The sequence below is a fragment of the Rhea pennata genome, chromosome 12, assembly GCF_028389875.1.
Source record: "Rhea pennata isolate bPtePen1 chromosome 12, bPtePen1.pri, whole genome shotgun sequence".
In the NCBI taxonomy this organism is placed as follows: domain Eukaryota; kingdom Metazoa; phylum Chordata; class Aves; order Rheiformes; family Rheidae; genus Rhea; species Rhea pennata.
Genome location: NC_084674.1, coordinates 13,355,594 through 13,377,453, shown reverse-complemented (window position 1 = coordinate 13,377,453; position 21,860 = coordinate 13,355,594). Strand labels below are relative to the sequence as shown.

The window sequence follows — 21,860 nt, the reverse complement described above, 5'->3', positions numbered from 1 at the left end:
ACATAAAGAAGATGGTCATCTTGAAACCCACAGGGGGACTTTCAGCCTCTCCCAGTAGTACCACTCTTTGCACATGACTCAATGACAGAACAAGTTGATGTTATGTAGAGAATGTTTTATGGCTTTGAAGCTACCTTATTCAGAAGGTTCCATACTGATACGTTAGTCATCCTGAATGAAATCACTTCGCTTGCCAGTGCAAGTGATCAGCCTTTTGCGATTTATACCCACTAACTTTAGGCTTTTTCCCCCCAAATACTTCTGAGAAAAAGAAAAATATGATGGCACAATTTTTGTTTGCTAGCAGCCATACAGTTGCTTTCAGGAAACAACTTCTTCAAAGAAAAACAAATGAAGGAAAGGGAAGGCGATTTGTGAACCAACAGGAAAGCAATCATCATTCTAGTGTACAACAGCTCTAAGTTTAGAATTTGTTATAGAAGTAAAAGTCAGTGAAACTAGTGTCAGTGTAACATGAAGGATATGTCACCCAATGATACCATATGGAAATTCTGGGCAACAGTGAGCCTGACATGACATTTATAAGCCATGACAATATATCTGTGTTACTGCTTTCTCCTAGAGAGGAGATAGGGCAGCAGGTGCTACAATAGGAGAGCATAAGTGTGTATGGTCTAAGAGACTCTTTGCATTCATAGTGAAAACAATAATGATTAGGAATTCTGGAGATTTAGTTAGTAAAGACTACGCACACAAACCTATACAAGTACAGTTAGTTGCAATACAAAGAGTGGAATCAGGCACAGTTGGAGTTGGAAGAATTAGAAGGGTGATCATAGAGCTAGGATTATTTGAAATCATTGGATCTGGAATTTTAGTCCCTTTGTAACTCAGTTCCCTACCCAAAGAACTCATTAGATATATGAGTTCTTTCAACATGACAATAATGGAAATCATACAAGTAAATAAACAGAATCAGATACTTTGGCTAAAGGCAGCCGGATAATGCCTTAAACTTAGAAGAATATGCCCAAATGCTTAATGTTTTAACATAGGCTAAGATTCTAATCTCTGTAGCTCTGGATGTAGATCCTTGATTCTATAGAGACCATAGATGTGGACAGCTATAGTACAGATCACAAACTTAAATTTTGTTGTTAGTAATGGGGGGGAGGACAAACAGTATGGAACACAATTCATGTTGACACTAGGAGTCAGCAGTCCAAAGGGCTGAATCAGCTCTGTGGTTCCAGGGCATGCCTGTACCACCTGATGACAAGTCATGAATTCATGACAGTTTCACAGTGAAATTTGAGCTATGTAAAGAACTTCAGATTCATTTCAGTACCTGCTCCACGAAAGCCTCCACAGAGGTACAGCTTCCCTTCCACAGAGCCTGCACTTGTAGAGTTTGTTCGTAAGGAGAGGAGAGGAGAAGGCATAGCAGGACCATCCCTCCAAAAGTCTCCGTCAGGGTTATAAATTTCCACTGCATCAAGACATTTCCGTGTCTGTCCCCTGTCACGACCGAGGCAACCAATCCCTCCTGCAAAATAAGATAACTAGTTCAGCTATAGCAGCCACACGCTTTCACTGAAAAATACATTGCTGATTGCATCATTTTTTGTTTACATGTCCTCATCGCATTGCTTTTGCCTTTTTCAGCTCCAAAAGCTTGCTAGAAAGTAAACTCAGAGCAGAAGTCACTGCACATTATCTACAGACATTAAAGCAAGCACCTTTCTGAAGCTTGGTATCAAAAGAAGGACAAGCAGCATGTCTTCGAAAAGCAAAGGTATTCTGTCTTGTTTTCTGATTATGCAGTAGAAATTCTTTTAATTGCTTCTTCTGTGTGCTGGACAAATCACTAGCATTAAGTTTCAGTGTATCAAAAATTGTTTCTGTTACTGTTGTTAGTGGGTGTGACCTTCAAACTTATTAACCAATGATTGTTCGGATTTACTTGCATCTTTTTCAACACAAGAAAAAGATTTCATCCGTTTCTCATGGGAAGTCAGCTTCAAGAAACAAAATCATCCAATTTGCAGGAGTGCCAATTGAGTCATTTGTGACAAATCCTATAGTGGAAGGGTTAATCAGAATGCCTGAAATCTGTCTGTCAGGATTGAAACAGATCCCAGTTTTCATTTGCTGGAACATACTGCAACAGGCTGCAGATACACCTGTAATCTCAGGGCACACTGCAAACACTGTACACTGAAAGCATAGTGTAAACACTGCATTTTCAAATTCTTTCCAGTGATCAAATCCAGGTTTTGAATTCACAGCCTTTAGTTCTCCAGAATTAATATGCTGACATATTCTAGCAGGTTTTCCATCTGTGCCAATGGATACAATGCCCTGTAATGAGCACTAATGGTATGCTAAAGCAGTTCTTTTGTGCATGTGCGTGTATGTGACCACTTTTAAATATAGAACGACAGCAGTATGCATGAAGGGCTAGCTTTCCAGATACACTTGTAGGACCATTCAGTTGTGCAAATCCCAAATGGATGATACTGCATGTAATTGTACCTTTGCATATGGAAAATGGAATGACTGCAAATAACCTGTGCAGGGTTGGTGAGGTTGCTTTTAAAATACATTGCTCCAGCACAGTGCTATTAAGATGATCTATCAGATAAATGAACCCCTAGTGCTTGAAGTTATACTCACATATGGTTTTCCATCTACCCCTTTGTTTGGATTGTGTTCTTTTTTAACGTTTTGTGCACCCTCCAAAGGTATTTGCAAGAGGCAACATTTAAATAGGGACCATAATGCTCTGAATTTGCCTTCACTCTTTTCCAGATCTGTATTTTTGAGACAGGTAAAGCACTCATGCCTGCATCAGGGCAGCAAGATTAGAACCAAACTCAGTGTCCATTATCAGCAGTGGGAAGCCATCCTTCAGCTGAACTTATTGGTGTTTGATCTAATTCAAAATCTGAATTTTGAATTGATATGTGCATATAGTGCTTTCTTTGACATCCAGTGTCAACATCTTCATTTAGTAGGTGATAGCCCTGTTTAACTATCACTCAAAGAAGGTTATCAACTAAAGTATAATGAGTTGAGAGCCCTGGCACCCAGAAAATTTATTTCTAACCCAGCTGGGGACTTTCAAGAAACTTATCCTGCAGCTCGGAATTTGATGGACAACACTGTCAAGGAAAGTTTTAGGAGCTAATCAGAAAAATTCTTCAGCGAGAAGGCTATAATTGATTGCTTATCATAAAGCATTTAAAATTACTCTTTTAAAATTACATCAGGTGTTACTATACTACTCTGAAGAATATCCACTCACCCACAGACAGAGTCTTCATCTGAAGAATGAAAGAACATATTGTTCAATTAGAGGAAGAATGGTACTAGCTAGGGCACACATACAGCATATCAGAGTCAACTGAACAGCTTTTCTGAATGCCTTATCATTTCATGGGTACCAGTAGCCAAAATGCCTCAGAACTTTTCTAGAGGCATAATTGATTTTTATTTATTTTATTGAATTTTGTTATTCTCAAAGTTATTTTCAAAGTTCAATAATTGTGGGGCATAGTAATTTAGGAAAGAATAGAAATAATCAGGTAATCAGGTATAGTACTGATACAGCACAGTTAGTAACTTTTGGAAAAAGTCCTAACCATCACCAATTAGTGAAGACATTCAGCTGGCAACCCAGGGGAGCAGCCTTCAAATATTTTCCTTATATAATTATGAGAGAAATAATCTTTAGTGACTTTTGGAGCTTCTTTACAACAGCTTAAGAGCTGCTGTATGTTTTCAAGCATTTACAAAACCTTCATTCAGTAGTTTAATTGCTTTAACACTATTATACTCAGAGAGAGACAGTCCTGAAGGTACAAAGTATCTCCACTTTATTTACACCCTCAGCCATTTGAAGTAAATCCAATTTCAGGTTAATTTTACAATAAACACAAAACTAAGTTCTTGGCAAATAGAAAGTGAGAAGCAAATCAATTAATTTTCAAGCTTAAAAAAAATAGTATCCCAAACAAGAAGAAATCAAACTTACAAAAGAATTTCAATCTCCTATTTTAAAACAATGCTAACATTGAAATATCAGCAACAAAGGAATCTGAAGATATTCGATTCTACCAGCATTGCTTTGCCGTATTCCGAGATGCAGTAGTTCAGAATTCCTCCTGTGAGGCAATACTCTTTCCCCCCTCCCCCTTTCTGTGGGGACTCAAGGCTTTTCCCAAAGAATAGAATACACAAATCAGCAAGAAAATTTCTCAAGCTTAAATCAGCCCACATCTGCAACTGGGTGGAGGTTTCTGATGTTAGCCAGACTATCCATCATATTTGCAATGTGTCTACCAAACAAGATTTCAAGTTGGCAGAAAAAAAAAAAAAAACTTCACATGGCAGGCAGTTCACCAAGCTTTGTACTCAGTCACTCAAAGGTCCAGAACATCCTGTCTTTCTTTTTTCTTTATACAGATCTATGAAACCATTAGAAGTACAAATGTAGACATATGAAATTACAGTTAAGACCATGAAGATTCTCTTTATTTGATTTCATCTTCTCTGGTAAAGCAGTTGAACAAGAGTGTGTTCCTAAATGGGCCTCTGCATGAAATGTAGGTGACCTTGAAGGGGCTAAGAAAGAAAGCAGTAAAAAGAGCAGAATGTTGCAGGTCGCTTGAGGGATACTCTTGTGCCAAGTGATCTGCCAAAAGTACATGGAAAAGGGGTCATTTTTGTGTATTTGCAAATACACAAAAATTTGTGTATTTGTGTATTTGGAATTTTGCACTTGTGATTGTATCTTCAACCACCTAGAACTATCAATGCTGTGGTCCCAACCTCCCAGAAGTCCCCAAAGGTGTTCAGGAGGACAACAATTGCTAAGAACTGGAATGGACCCTGTGGAGGGTCTCGCGTTATTAACCCGTGTTCTCCCCTCTTATCACAGACAGACTAGGTGAATTCAACACCACCTGGTTTAGTTCTCTGCACATAGCCCAATTATATGTCCTTTCTGCAGAGAGAGATGGATTTCTCACTGGGAGTTTTGAACATTTCTGTCATTTTCACATTCATCACACAAGAGGATTTAATCCCAGAATCAGTTCCCCCCTTTACAAATACATCCTTTCAACATGTTAGGCTTTTTACATTATTTGCTTTCCCTGGGAGATATTTCAGATGCCACTGGAAGACTAAAATAAGCCAGTGAAGCCACCTTTGTGTTCTCAAGCCCATTAATGCTTGAGAGCTTTCCATATCACGCTTGGATGATTCCACAATCAAGCATACTTTCAAGGGCACTCTGAAAGCAGTGGTTCTAATGGGTTTTAAATTTAACATGAAGCTCCATTAGTAAAATATATAAATACAATATATGATCTTTATTAAGGAATTAGGATAAAAAAAGAAAAGCCTTTGATGCAAGAAGGCAAAGCAAGATAGGTGATGTGATTACTACATCTTCAGAATTTCAATGAGATACTCTTGTGCCTTGCTATACCCACACACTGTTCATAACTGGCTGAAGGAAAAACATATTGCTTTGCTTTAGGTCAGCTGCCTCCCCCTTCTTCCATTCTTACTTGAGAAGACTAAATGCAATTTGAATCACATCTGTTCTAATAACAGGACACCCTTTCAGCAGAAGAGTGGGAATGCCTGTGAAGTGGTAGATGACATCCCTAGTAATAGTTCAGCTGATGCAAAGGGGCTAAGTGCCTTAAAGGTGCCATATATATGTGTACATGTATCTATAGGAGAGGACTAACATATAATCAGGTTGAAACAGAGAGGGAATATTCCTACCTGCACTTGCCCAGTGACCTCACTTGCATCACTGGAACTGACACTTGTAGAAGTGGACAGTAGTGCTAAACAGCTACAGTGAACCATAAGAACTGAGCACTCACACAGCTAGATGTGCCAGGCAACTGAGTCCGACCTGGACAATTTAATTTTCAGGTTAGCGGTCCAAATCCAACTCTAGATTGCTCAGCGCACAATGCGTAGACAGGATAGCTTACCAAAATGATACTTAAAAGATTGTTCATGACACAGAGAGAACTGAAAAGAGCCTACATACTTCATTTAGAGGGGAAGGAAGATGAGGATTCAGAGTAAAGACTCTAAATGTCTTTATACATTTTAATTTGATCCTCCCACAAACAGACAGCTAAAATTAGAGATAACCTACAATCTGTCAGCTGGGGCAATGTGATAGGAAGCAGCAAGAGCAGGCTCTTACCTAAAGAAGGTGAGCCGTACAATGACCTCTCTGTCGGGGTGCAGATCCACAGCACCAGAGGCAGGCAAGCAGAGCTGCACGGCGATGGCTGTAGGTCAGCAGTCCAGGAGCCACCAGGCAAAGCAGGGACTGAAGGCCCAGGCCTTAGCTTAAATGGACACTCCTCACCCCATGAGCGGAGGCTGTGGGTGGGAGGCCCCAGGTAAGGCTGGTCAGGGTAATTAAGGCCTATTAGTGCACTCAGAGCCCTGATGCTCTAATTCTTTGCCATGTGATTAAGCCCTCAGATCACAATACTGAGCAAGATGCATTCTTACTAGTGCCTGCTTGAATTTTTATTAAAGGAAACTGAAGATGGGTGAAAAAAGGAGTAGTTTGCCAATAAGCGAGTGAAATGTAAGCTCCTGCTCTCCTTCTCCTCCCGTAAAATAATTCACTATTAAATTGATCTCTGGAATGCACAATGGATTTAATAGCGCTAATCTTTTATGTAACATTTCCCTTCATTACTCTTAAACAGCACTCAAGCTGAGAGTCTCAGCACTTACATTACTCTCTCACTCTCTTTAAAGCAGGACTATATAACTGATTTCATGGAGAAATAAGGGAGCAATAAAGCTAGCCCTGGCAGGCACTTAGGAAAATGAAAATGAGAAGCACAGTCATTCTTTACTATCACAGAGCAAAGCAGATGATGTAATGTAGCTTGTAGGGAGACATGAGATCAAAAGATTGATTAGAAACAGGGCTGAGAAAACCAAATGATTGTCTTCCTAAACACAGTCAACACTTCAGTACCAGCTCCTTCTTTTTTCCTGTAATACCTTCTTCTTCTTTCAGTTGATAATCCTTAAACGAATAGGGAACATTTCTTGTCTCATGTATCAGACCAGGTTTTGCCTTAGGTTCCTCCCTGCACACTAGCACTACAAGGACTGTTGCTCAGGTATAACAGGGCAGAATCAGACCCATTATCTACCACTTGTTGGAAGTCCAAAACGTATTTACAGACATGTCTATTTTGAAAGAAGGATGTTACTCAAACACACAGTTAATACTGAAGCATGAAAGCTAAAATGTCTCCTTCCAGTCCCTCCTACACAAGCGTTCCATTCCAGAGAGACCTCATAGTCCATATTCAAATAAGTATATTATGATGGAGATATTCAGTATTAAACCTCATTTAACTGCTTAAAACTTTTAAAATAAGCTCTCAACAAGAACTCAGGGAAAAAACAGATTTTAGTGAGGTGGGATACCAAACTAAGGAGGATAAACAAAAATTCTTTGATTCCTAGATCTTTACTAATAGGATTTCTTATTTAAGTCTTTCTGTGTGTGCTTATTTATAAAACAGGTATTATGTAACATAAAAGCAACACATAGTTAAAGCTGTCATAGTGATACAATATTTTTACTAGTGACCTGTATTTCAGAGACAGTAGTTGAATGTTTTTTTAATACAAGCTAATTCATTTGGCAGGTCTTCTTCTAATTTATCCATCAGCTGTAATGAGTTTTCAGAGACTCAGCTGCAAAGTTCTTCTTTTTTTTTTTTTTTTTTTTAAGCAAGAGATTAAAATGCATGACCTTAAATAGAGCCCTCCCATCTGGTTTTCTTCCAAAAGTATCTCAATTGCCTCTGTCATTAAGAACACAATACTGCTCTTTCTTGGGCTTTCTAACGAATATAGTTATGTTCCTGGGAAAATATGGAGAGAAAGAGCTAAGACCAGTCAAATAGGATGAATAGGAGAAAGGATTTTGAGCCTCAGGAAATGCTGTTCATTTACTTATAAGGATTATGTACACCATATAAATAGCAAAAGATTCTCTAGGAACATTACACAACAAACAGACAATTATATTTCAGGATTGCTGATTAAGGACTTGTGGTACAGGTTCCCGAACAATGCTATTACTCAGACAAAAAACTCTAATCTATTTCTCATTTTCTTTCCATCAGTGAGACTCTAGAATAATTCCATTTGGGTCATTAGAGTTTTACAGGCTGGAGGTGGCAATTAGACTGGGAAGGGTTTTGGACAGTGACTATGTACTCTATGTTCTGTGCCAATGGGACTCTTCAAAAATTAACACTTCAAAGGCTAAGTGTCAGATTCTGATCTTGGTTAGAACAAAATGAATCTGGCACAACACAATTGAAATCAGCAGACTTGCAGCAAATTTACACCTGTATGGATGAGAGTAAAAATTAGACTTGTATATCAAAGAATCTGTTATGGTATCTTATTCAAAGCTAGTGATCCACCTGTGTTTTTGGCCTTATATTGTGATAGAACTTAGATTCATATTTTAGAGACAAGAGGAGAGGATGAAATTAGTGCAGTGATTTTTCATTTGTGCTCTGGAGTCCCAACTAACCCTGCATGTGCTGAGAACTGTACAAACTGTCCACAGAGACTGTACCGATGAAAGAGATGACAGTCTTACTTTTTTAAAGACATATGTCACTTTTCAAGAGTTGCTCAAAAGAAGTCTTGTCTCTCTGCAATACTACTTTATGTACTCAGCTACAGCTATGTATTTCTTTATATTTTTACTTCCAGGAAGCAAGACTTGGTCCTCACAGAATGCAGATAATATCTTTCATTTTCCTACTTCTATCCTTCCTCCCTTCCTCTCCTTCATCTGTCCCCAGAACTCCCCAGTGGACCTTTTAAATCAGTGCAGGCTACAAGAAACACATGGAGACATTGCTCTACATGAGGAGCAAGTAAGATCTGAAAACGGGGCGATTCTTTTGGGAATCAAAGCATTGCTGTGCTTCTGAATTGCCACTTCACTGACTGTCCACAGTCCACAGTCCACAACTGAGACTCTGTGGAAGCCTGCTAGATTATTCAAGTTCTACACACACACAACCCATCTGTGTGGAATCCCTGTTTGGAGGCAGAGAGGGTGTAAAGGGCAATGGTAGAAACTCCACAAAACTCTATCTCGTCTGTAGCAAAAAAGCTTAGCTATGGTGCCCGAGTATAGCCACCTCTAAGATCAGTATGTGAGGACAACCTCGGAGCTGTGATCCTCTTCAGAATGTGTCTTTTTGAACAAATTGGCCTTGACAGCATCGATGTTCCCTGTGAAACAGTGTAAACTCCAAAGGATCCATAGCTTTGAACAGTCTGCAATGGTTTTACCATTCTCATGACAGTTGCTATTCTTTGGTCTGTCAATATCAACTTCAATTCTTTCCATTCTCATTCTCTCATGAATGTCATCTGCATGATGAAGTACTACATTAGCCAGATTAAGAGCGCTTTCAATATGTTCCTTTCGATGTCATGAACTGTCTGTCCACCCAGCCTGGAATACCATCACAATTGTTTCCAAAGGAAAACTGTACCCGTTTCACAGCCCAACAGTCTGAGAATTCACAAGGTAACAAGAACTTGTCACCATGAATAAAGCATGAAATGCATCTTTTCTGTGTAAGATTTTAATTACAGTTGGCATGTGTGAGTTTACAGCTGGAGATGAGACCATGTGTGATACCAGCAGAATGAGATGCCAGTATCAGTGACTGTAAAGCTGTTTCCAGACAGAATTCTTTTGAAAATTGCTTCATCATTATAAGAGGTATTTGAAAATGCTTTAGAGTCTCCTCTATAGAATTTTCAGTTGATGCTGGTTAAAATTTCCCACCCAAATTGTCTTCTCAATTTCAATACTTAAATCTTCTTAGTTCCACCCATGCAGTTAAGGGTGGATTTAAAACAGCATATTCAAAGGTAGAATTTTTTGACAAATCATTTTTGGCTCTGTATAAGCTTTGATTTTTGATTTAAAAATTAGCTCTAATTTTATATGATTTCCTAAGGAAACAAGAATTACACACTTGCGCTTGGTACGTGTGTGATCTGTATCTGTTTGCATTATTTTGTCTGCCCTCTAATAGCTTTTGAGCCTATTGGTGAGTTTCAACCAAATTTTACAGATTTACAGATATGAAAATCCTCACAAATTTTCTGAAAATAGACAATCAGGAGTTTGTAAAAGGAGCCTAGTGTTGTAGCCTATGTAAAATGTCTTCCCACAATCAATACTCATGCTACCTGAAGTTAACTCAGTCTACGTTTGCTGCAGTTACACCTTGCAGTGGACATAGCATTAGAACAGAGGCACATTCAGAAATGCCATCATAAAAATAGCACAATCTTTCTCAAAAATCTGCTCCCTGGAGCAGCTTGTGAGTTCAGTTATCTTTGGTATAAATTATAAGCAGGTCTGTTCATTACAGCAGAATTACCCAAATTTACACTATTAAAGGTAAGATCAGACACTACTCTTGCATATGCTTAGTCATATTTAGTGACAAGAGCAAAGGGTCCAGTGCAGCAGATTGTTAATCACAGGATTAACTGCGTTTATTCCCCTAGGACTGCTCGAGTAAGGATTGCTCATGGAAAGGTATGTGAACCAACAAGGTGATGGGAAACAGAATTAGATTATATTCCAGCCTATCTGCCAATAAAATTGTTAAAAAAGATCTTCCCACCAAAAAATTAGTATTGGTAGTTAATGGCATATAAGAAAGAATTCAAGTTAATATTCAGTTTGGCAACTATACGTAGTAAAATGATGCTTTTTATGTTAGTGAAACTCACGTGAAAGTCTCTAAGAGACACATACACTTGGAACTCCTTAATGCCATTTTAATAATCACTTCTCAGACTAAAACTATGCTTTGTGTACAATCTATACATTTCACTATTGTATTCATTCAGATATGCTTCTTGCTCTGTGGGATTTTGAGGGAAGAAAATGGATGCAGTTTCCTTATTAGCCACTGCTTTTCCATGTTTCAGTATCAGAGTTACTGTGAAAACAGCTGTCAGCCTGTTTTATCACAAGCGTCCGAAGACAGGTCCTTTTTTTCTCCCTGACTCCTTTGTGTCATCACAGAATTCTTGGTCTTGATCTCAGAATGCTTGTTACTGAAATGCATGAATAGAGCTTTTCTCTTCCCAACTGTTACTGCTGCTTCTGCTTCCCAGTTACAGCATCATTATCTGTATAAATAAATAAGGTATATATTTAACCTTCTAAAGAGTATTAAACCTCCACATTTTCAGAGCGCCTTGGAACCTAAGTAGCCAGCACTTGCCTTATTGAACTGCATACTTCACCTGTTAGTAACTATTGACAATAATTTTCTGTTTGTGAAACTCTCTTTTGCATGTGTGCCTCTTTCACTCTTTCTCCTGGCTGTGCCTGTGGGTCTGGCTCAAGCCACTGTAGAGAAAGAAGCATCTCTAAAAGAAGACAAATGCCGTATTAAAACCATCTTCCCCTTCTGCTCCTCCAAAGACACCTTTCGTAGATGCACATCTCCAGGAAGCCTTCTGCAAAATGCCTTCTGTGTTACATGTCAGGAACACACTCTCCATTATCCATGGTAAATAACACCCCAGACAAAGCAAAAACATCTCTAAAATAAAAAATATATTAATTTGATAAGACCATATTTATTGTGCCCACTTTGATAAGCTTGAAAGGAGTAATTTGAAGCAGCAGGGATTAAAAGGTGCCGATGTAATTGCCACCTTGTTCATGCCCTCAGGACCCTGAGCATGGAAGAGTGTGGGTTACCCACAGCCCATCTGTGGATTAGCTGGTCATACAAACTTCTCTCCTACCTTTGTAAGCACCTTCCAGTCATACTCCTAGCTGTAATCCTCTCATTCTTAGTCACCTTCCTGGTTCCTATTCTCCTTCCAAGATGCCTCTTCAATGGTTTCTCTATATCATGCCCAATACTTACAATGCCTTTCTTTCCATCCATGCTTTCCTGCCTTATATAATCATTTTCTCTTCATAAAAATCCCTTGCTTGTCTTGGTTTTCTGAGATGTTTGCTAGTGTTCTGAAACAAGTGGTGTTCTTTCTGTTGGTTTAGAGAGAAGTTGGAAACAGAGTTCGTGCAAATACTAATTCTGTCATAAACTCCATTACTTTAAAGATGACAAAATGAAAGATTTAGACTTATCAAAAAAGGTTTATCTACACTGAGGCGGGTAGAATGAATCGTTATTCATTAAATTTTATCAGAATTCACAAATCATTTTGGTTTTGACTGGGAGATCCAAATTCTCTTTTTTCCTGTGTCATTCCTTTATGACGCTGAGTATGTTACTTCAGCTTTCCATTACTCGTCTGTAAAATGATGCTAACAAGGCTTCTCTACCCATCTTTTTGAATTCATTATTAGTTATAGAGCACACTGATACTCCAAAGAAAAATGATTTAAAAAGCAAAGTATCATTGTTACATTAATCCAAAGCACTAAACTGTCACTAATTTAATCGACATGAATTAAGGAAGGAAGAAATTATGTGGGAAAAAAATAGCTCCAGAAAATACTACCCGTTTAGTCCAACATACTCTGCCTTACTGTACATAGCAAAGGTACAAGTAAGATATTTTGCTTCACTGAGGCAAATTGCTAAAAAAAAGAAAAAGTCATTGTGCTATCTGTTAAAAATCTGTTTCCTCTTACCCAAGACATAAATCTCACTGTTGACTACAGCTGTGCTGAAGCGATATTTGGAGAACTTCATTGGTGCACGCTCTGTCCATTTGTCTTGGCCCGGGTCATACCGAAACATTCTGTTACTTAATCGATCCGGCTCATCGTCAGGCAGATCCATCTGTATGAAATATGACAGCCATATAATAATACAACATTTGGAGCCCTCTGCACACGCCTGCATGCAATTAATCACAGCAGACAGCTGAGCAGATAAATAACATCAACACAGCCACTCTAGCTGTGAAGTGATTCATACTCACTACAGTTTAACAGCACCATGACTTGTGGCTGGAAGTGCATTGTAGAAGGCAAGTGAATAACAGGGCGTTTATATTCTGTAGCAATAAAGCTGAGGATTTGGATAATAACAAAACATTCATGGGTCCAGCTCTGACAGGACATACCTCTTTTACAAGGCCCCTGTGAAGTCCTGATAATGAAAGGAAAACCTTCTATAAGATATTTTTTATTCCTGCTAAAGGTTGAATCTCTATTTACGTTGTTACTCAGATTGTACTGCGAGCCTCAGTGAAGTACTTAGCTGCCTTTCTCAGGCCTGTTTACGTATATAACTTATTCTCAACTACCATGCATGTTTATTTAGTCAACCTAAACGGTGTAATACCGTTCAACTGCTATGTCTTCTCCTTCGATAGTTTTAATAATAAGCTCTTAACCTTACACTGTATCATTGCTACCATAATATACTTTTTATACTCACTCCTACTCCTCTTTTTCTTTCTAGTCTTCTTTCCCTCTTTCTTCCTCTCTGGCATAGGACAGGAACTGAGATTGTGTTTTCTGATATGGTAACTTGGAATGCAAGCAATAACCTGTGGAGGAGGGCTCTGAAATATCTCCAGATGAAAGATTTCATGCAGAGATAATGAAAAGGAGAGAACTACTTTGCTTACTAGTGAAGATGCTATATGTATTCTTGCTTTGCTTGTTATTTTCCTATCCCAAAACACTTTTCCAACACTGATGTGATGGAAATGATAGGAGGAGGAAAACTAGGAAGTAAATATATAGTCCCTTGGTTACTGTCCTGTAAGTGCCCACGAGCGTGCCCTTTCTCTGCAAGTGTGAGACACTGAAATTCAGTATTCACTGGAAGTGGGGTAAGCCGTGTCATTTTTACCATAAAGTAAGTGCGTATGCTGACGAGCAGACGCCATTTGACGTAATGTAAGTTCACATCCTACCTCATTTTTGTGGTAACTTTAATGTGAACCATCTCAGAGTATACACAGTGTTCTTTATATACAGAAAAAATAAATGTCCCTTCTATCTCAAGGATCTGAAACCTGCCCTTCAGCCCTCAGCAGATGCTTCATGCCATTTTAAGAGCCCCCAGTTACCAGGGCTTAATTCACAGCCAGTACACTTGGGTTTTTAACTCTACTGGCGTCAGTGAAGATAGACCAGTGCTGAGCTGGAGCAGTGCTGTGGTGAGTCAAGTCTTTGCCCTCCTAAGCTGTCATTTTATGTCCTGGCTTGACTTAGTCTTAGTCAATTGCAAAGTCTGAATGGGAAGGGAACATGTATTTATCTATGTCCTGTGAATGGACACATACATTTACAGCACTCCATCAATGCTGCATCATTAGTATTTGTTAAGGATTGTCAGAACATTCAGTGCTGCTTGAATATAAAGGCAACTCCTGACCTGACAAACCAATATGCTTTCATAGTGCAGCTGTGACAGCCTCACAAATACAATTGCAGCATCTAAAAGGTGAATGTGAGGAGATATAGGATACTAGAAGAATTCAGCACCCTCTGCAGCATTAAAGTACTTTTTTTTTTTTTTTTTTTTTTTTTTTTTTTTTTTTGAGTACTTTAGCGAATTTTGTTCTGATCTGCTCGGGTATGTGCTCATGTTACAAAGCTATAGTTTTTAGTCAATTAGTATTGTCATTTTGTACGTAAAACCAGACTCTCACGTATTGTTACAGATCAAACTGATCGGCAGGTTTTAGCTTCACGTGTTTTCCAGGTGCTTATATTTTTGTAAATGATTCTTGGCTCAATATTCTTGACTAGTGTTTCCAAGCTGTTTTCCCCCCTTACAATCTGTTCTGGAGAACTATTAAGCAAGACAAAGATGGTTGTCTAAGTTAAAATCTCTCTTTGTTATATAACAAGTCTTTAAGCTCAAGCTTTTTACAGACAAACTGTTTCTACATTAAGGATGTTCCCGTATTTTAATTCTTAAAATAGAGAGGTACTTTGCTCAGTTGTTTTAGTATCAGAATACTCTCCGGTATTTCTGTTGATTCCATTTGGGGACTTCTGTGTTCAAAATATCCATAGAGGTAGAAATACTTTTTGCTGAATACTTTTCACTTTTAAATACTTTAACGTTAATTTCAAGAGATCACAAACCAATGAGATGTGATAATACTCTGAAAATACTAGTCAGCAATAAAGATTACAGATGCCCTTCGTCTTTGTCAGGTAGATGTGGGGCTCTAACTTGATTGATTAAAGTTATACTGCACCAAGCAGGAAGTAAAAAATGGACTACACTCTTAAAAAAAATCTTTCACACTGGACATACTAAAGAGGGTAAGCACTGTTTCTGCCATCTACCTGCCTTGCAGCATAGTTCTAAATATTGTTTCTATTATTGAAGATGGTATTTGTGGTCCCATTGAAAATTTCCATCAGTACTCTACATGGCCAAGCAACACAACTGACACAAATACATGGATTAAAGGAGTCTATTCTCCAAATAATGCTTTGACTTTTCATTAAAAATAGGATATAATGAAAAACAAGGAACATTAATTAATTAAAAAGGTTTTCTGAGAAATTGAGATGAACTCAGATATGAGTCTGCTATGAATCTGATCCCAAAATTCACCTCTATATGTGCCTTTTTAATATAGGGCTTGTTAAAGGTCTCTGTGTGATTAAAAGACCATTATTTCCTGATATCTAGAAAAATTAAGAGGACAATATATACAGAAAGGCTGAAATTAATCCATTTTCCCAGTCTGTGATGACACAAAATTGCCAAATAAGTACTTAAATATCATCCCAATTATTTCAATTCAGTCTTCAATATTTAACTCAGTAGCTGTTTAAAATAGAACTCATATTGACACAAGAGATACATTTTAGATTCTTGCTTACAGTGAAAGTCTCTATGAAAAAACTGCTCTTCCAGAAATTGGCTTTTAGAGTAAAGGTGATATAATACAGATTTTATTCCCCTTTACCCTAATTGATTTTCCTATGAAAGATGTCAGAGGAATGAGAGCAATTTATTCTTCTCATATCACTGATGTAATTTTCCTGTGCAAGAAGCACCATAAAATTATGCAACATATTAACCAAGCATAGCTCTGGTTGTTAGTAAACAAACAAAATAAAATAACTAGCACTTTTATTAACCTGTGGTGTCCAGCCACCCATCACGTAGAGCTTATTCTTCACCGTTACCACCACATGGCAGGCTAGTGGCAAGGGAAGAGGTGCTATGCTTCTCCAGGTATCTTGCTCCATGGAATACTTCTCCACACAGTTTGTGACCAGATAGCGATTTTTCATTTTCATTTGCCCTCCTATTACATAGAGATCGTTATGGATAGTGCCTAGTGCATAGAGTTCACGGAACTGAGTGGTGCACAGACTGCGCCAACACTGGTTTCCTTGCCGGTGGTATCTGTAGGAAAATCCAAAGTTGTGAATGCCCTGATTCACCAAGGTCATATCAGCTTGTTTTCAAGTGTTACCCTCTTGATCTTCTTTGTTTATTCAATGATTCAATGACAAGAGGAGCTTTCTTCTTCACAGAAAAGTTATAAAATTGAGCTCAATGTTTGCAAGATCAAATATTTTTAGTACAAAGGAGCCTAATTTTAGGCACCCTTTGGAAGATATTTGACCTTAATTAATATAGGAGTCCCTTATTTCTGCATGTGCTGTTCATTCCCAGTTTCCACTGAAGTCAGTGAGAAGAGTGAGAGCTCAACACTGCTGAAAATAAGGCCCCTTCATCTGCCTCAATATGGATTTACTTCATAAAATTTAGGCACCTATATTTGAAAATGCTGTTTTTATTTTATTTTTTTTACTTAATTGAATCCAGAAAAGCTCCTATTTCCTTTAAAATGGGTTCATCTGAAAAAGACACAAGTGAAAACAAAATGAGAGTTTTAAGTTGTCAGCCATTATCATTTTACCTCTGAGGTATCATCAACATAGTATTTTATAGAAGAGTATCATCCTTGTCTTACTGGACTTCTCAGCTGATTCCCTTGACTCCTTCCCTTTGCTAATGACCTAGGAAAGAAAACCCTAGCAAAATGTTGATTTGAGTTAGGAGAATACAAAGTCCACATACATTGATTGAGGACCTAATCAAGCTTATTTACACAAGGATGCCACCACAGTAAATACTCTTTCATGAGAAAAGGCATCAGGATTTGATTGTATGTGTATAATTTCATCGTGCCATGAAGTTGAGTTGTGACAAACTGATTTGAGTAACTGAAATCTCTGTGCAAGCTTCTAGGGAAAGAATGCTTTGTCTAATGGCCTTTTCTTATCCCCAGAAACATTATTTGGACTAAAAAAATCAAAAGTTTTCTGACAGAAGGTACACACCTATAAATTTCGATGTTCTTGGTCTTTTGTCTAGACATTTTGACGGCGCTTGCTTCTCCTGCCACAATAATATCGTTATTCTCAGTGACAACACCAGTGCAAACACAACCTAAACCCTCTCCATACTTTGGAGAGGAAATGAAGTAAGTCTTCTGTGTTGCTGGAGCGTAACAGAAACTGGCATCTGCATAGCTACCATGTCTTGATCTAATGCCCAGAGAATTGTTGCCAATGCAGAGTAAAAGATCGGTAGTCTCCATGCCGTATCGCAGACTGAGAGAAGGCAGTCTGGATATCCTGATGGTTTCTAATGCTTCCTCAAACATATCATTGCATTCTGAGTTGTACAGGATCATTGTGTTCCTTTTCCGGGCTTCCACTAAAAAAGAAGGGCTGACAAGTACCAGTCTCACTTGCTTCAGGAGCTCAATAAGGTGTACCACACGTGATTTTCTGCTGTGATTAACCCATCTAATGACAAGGTCCAGAATGCTCTCCTCCCTGGAAACATTCAGATCATCTGATTTTATAAGTGTCAACAGTTGCTGGACTTCAATCTCTAATATTTCTTCCTGTAAGCTCACCTCTGCAAAATGCTGATATAAGTATTTCCCTGCTTGATCAGATAGATCTTCTGCTCCAATGTGCTTTGCAAAGTAGTAAATCCCCACACAATTTGAAGCATCCATATGGTCCATCATGTACTTCTGACATATACTAAAGACATCTTCCATCTGCATGAAATACGCAGCAACCGCAACAGTCTGCACATTCTGATTAGTGAGGTGTAAATCTGCACTGTACATGTAATTGAGTATTATGGACACACTCTCCGCAGAAATGTCATATAATATTACTTCTCTTTGGGTGCATTCAACCAAGCCACAGGTAAACATGGCTTTGAAGTACGGACTGAATGCAGCCAGCACCACCTTATGGCAAGGGAATTTCTCGCCTTCTGCAACTAGAACAACATCAATTATCTCTGCTGCGTCTTTCATTCTTGTTACTTGTTCCAGTAAAGTCAAGCTATGGTGCTGCTTTCTTTTCTCCTCAGTCTTAGGATCCATGATTTATTTCCAAGCTTTGTGTTTTAAAATCTCCTCAAAATTCGTCTAACTTTTGGAAGGGCTGTTTGAATGCTAGGTTGCTTTCAAATAAGGTCTCCATTGCGAATGTTTCTAGAAGAAGAAACATAACATTGTCTAATAAGAACAAATTCTTGGGCAAATTAATTTTACTCTTAGTATCTAAAGATAGTCATTCTATAGGGAGATATATAAATCAGTAATACATACCAAAGCATATAACATTTCCTTTTCCAACGTAGCTTGCTTCCAACTGTAGAAACAGTATGTGTTTTTTCACTCCAGCTTTGGTACCTAAGCAAATAAAAGAGTCTGGAACTCTAAGTTATTTTGAGTCTGGAACTGATACATCTTTCAATAGTCAGATTGCAGAAGTATGAGGGATTTTCTTTTTAAATCTTGAATATGCAGCCAAGTTCTTAAACTGCAATGTATAGTTCTATAGCTCTTTATTGTAGCAATAGATTTGACTTTGCCCCATCCTTCCCTGCTTTGCTGGTAGCTTTCTCTCCACACCTGAAGCTGAAAGAGACATTTAGTCAAGCAGATGTTTGAGAGAGACAACTTCAGATCCAATACTGAGTGCAGTTCTAGGGTGCAAAGAAAAAGAGCTGGATCTCCAGCATGTTTGGGAAAGAGATTGAAGGCAATGGTGAGAGATGAATGTGGCCCAGAGAGCAGGGAAGGGAGAACATGAGGTACAAAAGAGTGTTTTTTTTTTTTTTTTTGTTTTGTTTTTTTTTTTTTTTTTTAATATATATGGAGGAGGGAGGTGGAAGAGGGAAGCCACATAGCTATTGTCAAACCTACCTACTTAATTACAGTGCCCTGGCTCCTCTGGGTCATGCCTCCCCACCACCTACCAATCTGCCTTCACTATGGAATTTATACAACAGAAACTCCTTCAACACAAAGCTGCTCTACCTGTAGGGTTAATAACTTCTACCCCTAGAGTGTCACAGCATAATTGGCAGAAAGCAATTGGGTCTAAATAATGGGCCACATTCTTCACTCTTTCACATCGAGGTATAGACCACTGGTTTCCACAGAGCTGATACTGATCGTTTTGAGGTAAGGATTCATAAACGGGGCAGCTGTCCTCCGGCCCTTCAGCAGGCTGCTGCATGGTAAGGTGCTACAGAGTGATGAAGTTTTAGTTCTGCTTACAACAACATCAGATGGGATTTTAACTAAATTATAATTATTTACTTACTGCCTCTGTGTTTATTTACTGGGGAAAATATGAAAGATACAATAATCCAATTGCTGTTTATTTCTTGGCCATTTACTGAATTTTGTCCACTTTCCGATTAACTAGCCAGAGAATTGGAGGTATAGTGGTAAATCTGTTAATGGGAGAATAATGTTTACCTATCACTTGGAGGAGTATCGGTCCTTAACATAGTTTTTGTCTGTAATGTAGTAATGAGACAGCTCTGTTGCAGAAATGAATTAAGGAATCACTTCACAAATCACTGATACACAGACAAGTCCAAAAGGTAGGATATAACCATGCTTCATACAGATTTTAAACATGATGTAAATTGCTTAATGGGACTATTCAAATGAGTAACACTCCTCACCAGCTTAAATATTTGCAAGATCGGGTTCTTGTATGACTTGATTTGAGAAAAAACAGTTCACAAAGAGTAGCTCTGGTTTCATTGAAGAAATATGCATCAACATAAAAAATGAACATATGATATTCTTTGAAATCCACTTCAAGGCATTTTCACAAACAGTCCAGATCTCTCTACAGATCTAAATAAACTATCAACATTTAAAAAATTTCAGTCTATCTCCCAGGTGAAAGAGAATTCTACAGCTATAGGATCAGTCTCAGACCTACTCTTTTAGCTGTTCAGTTCTTTTTGGAAATGGTCATCCTTCTGCTTTGGAAATTACATGGATTCTTCACTTTGGGAGATAAACTAAAAGCTAGGCATGCTTGAAGACTAGTATTTCCTTGATTTTATCATTTCTTTCCACATTCCAAATCAGGGACTAGAAGCAACACATCTGAGAAATGAATCTGGATTATTACCAGAATGTAAAAATGGATTTGGAAGACAAAATATTAACTTCATAGCCTGAATGTGGGCTAAATTCTAAACTCTTCTTATGGTACTTTCAGTACAAAAATAAAGTGATGGTATTTCCAAAATGCAGAACAGTTTTTTTTGCTAGCTACACTGAAATTTGAGAAAACCTAGGTCTTAATCCTGCATCAACTGTCAATCAGTCAGTAGAAGCCTTTTTTGAAAAAGAAGTTGTTCTTTTTATTATTTTTCAAATTCTTTATGATAATTAGATGACCAGTTTGTTGTTTTCTCCTCTTGCTATTTTATTACTTTGTAATGTTCCATCTTCCCTGCATTTTGATAAAGGAACTATACTTATCTCATGTGTGTGCTTATAATACACTGCGCATCTCAAGCAGATGAGCTGTAAGGTTTTATCAGGTTGTTCGTTCCCCAACTTGATGCCAGTGTTACTAAATACAAACAAGACCCAAATCATTTAAAACAATCTGACTGAACAGACTTCTGCCTCCCAACTGATCAACTTCTTCCTTTTCTTTCCTGTGATGTCATAGTTTCACACATCCTCCATCTTTTCCATGATGGACAAAATGTGCATTTCTAATGTGAAAAACAAGTGAGATGATTAATCACCGTCATCCTTTCCACATTTTTATACATATCAGGAAGAAACAGCGTGTAGAACGGTGTTACCATTTTGCTTCCTATGCTGGTCACCTTTAAGTGTCTTTTCACTATTAATTTAGCTTTTTTCCAAAGCAACACTTTGATTACACTGCTCAGCAGATTTGAGAGTTTTGTGTGTTCATTTAAGGACATTAGGATATCTAGCACAACATGCTCATAGCCATTTTTTCCTCAATTTCTTCAGTAAGACATTAACAGTAAGAATCTCAAAGCACAGTATAGCTTACACCGTTTGTATACTATTTTAGGCACAAATCATCTTGTAGAGTAATTAAAAGTCACAGGGACAAATCCTACACCCTTCATTCAGATGGAGGGCAGTGCCCATCTGTGCCACGTGCGATGTAGTCTCCTACCCTTCTGCCCACAAAGCCAGCGGAGGACTGCTGTGAAGGAGCAGCGCTCCAGGCCTCCTCCCCAGCATCAAGAGTAACGTGTGGCCTGCAAATGGTGGATGGTGGCCGCCTCTTACCTAGACCTGGTCCATACCCAACCATCACCTCAGCCCTGGGCTGAGCGATGCAACGAGTCTCCACCTTGTACCCCTTCAACCTCTTCTTTGCCCACCTGATCTGATTCTGCAAAGCAACACTGCTTCCACAGTCAGTAAATACAGGATCACAGCTATAGGCAGAGCTTGATTACCTTAAGCTTTTAAAAAAAACCCCACAA

The 21,860-nt window shown here is 38.3% G+C and overlaps 1 protein-coding gene across 12 annotated transcripts in view; it reads right to left on the bottom strand.

Annotated features, from left to right (window-relative positions):
• KBTBD12 (kelch repeat and BTB domain containing 12) overlaps positions 1-21,860 on the bottom strand; it is a 39,795-nt gene that overhangs the window by 12,829 nt on the left and 5,106 nt on the right. For 2 of the 12 annotated variants that reach the window (XM_062585933.1, XM_062585932.1), the window contains exons 2-6: positions 18,670-18,753; positions 17,372-18,552; positions 16,157-16,427; positions 12,722-12,872; positions 1,310-1,507 (exon numbers count right to left, since the gene is read on the bottom strand). In XM_062585933.1, the coding sequence (XP_062441917.1) occupies positions 1,310-1,507; positions 12,722-12,872; positions 16,157-16,427; positions 17,372-18,441 (1,690 nt within the window). In that variant the 5' untranslated portion in view covers positions 18,442-18,552; positions 18,670-18,753. Of the gene's footprint in view, positions 1-1,309; positions 1,508-9,615; positions 12,110-12,721; positions 12,873-16,156; positions 16,428-17,371; positions 18,553-18,669; positions 21,032-21,860 lie in introns of those variants that run through there. The other 10 variants (XM_062585930.1, XM_062585931.1, XM_062585929.1 and 7 more) reach the window with 8 other exon arrangements.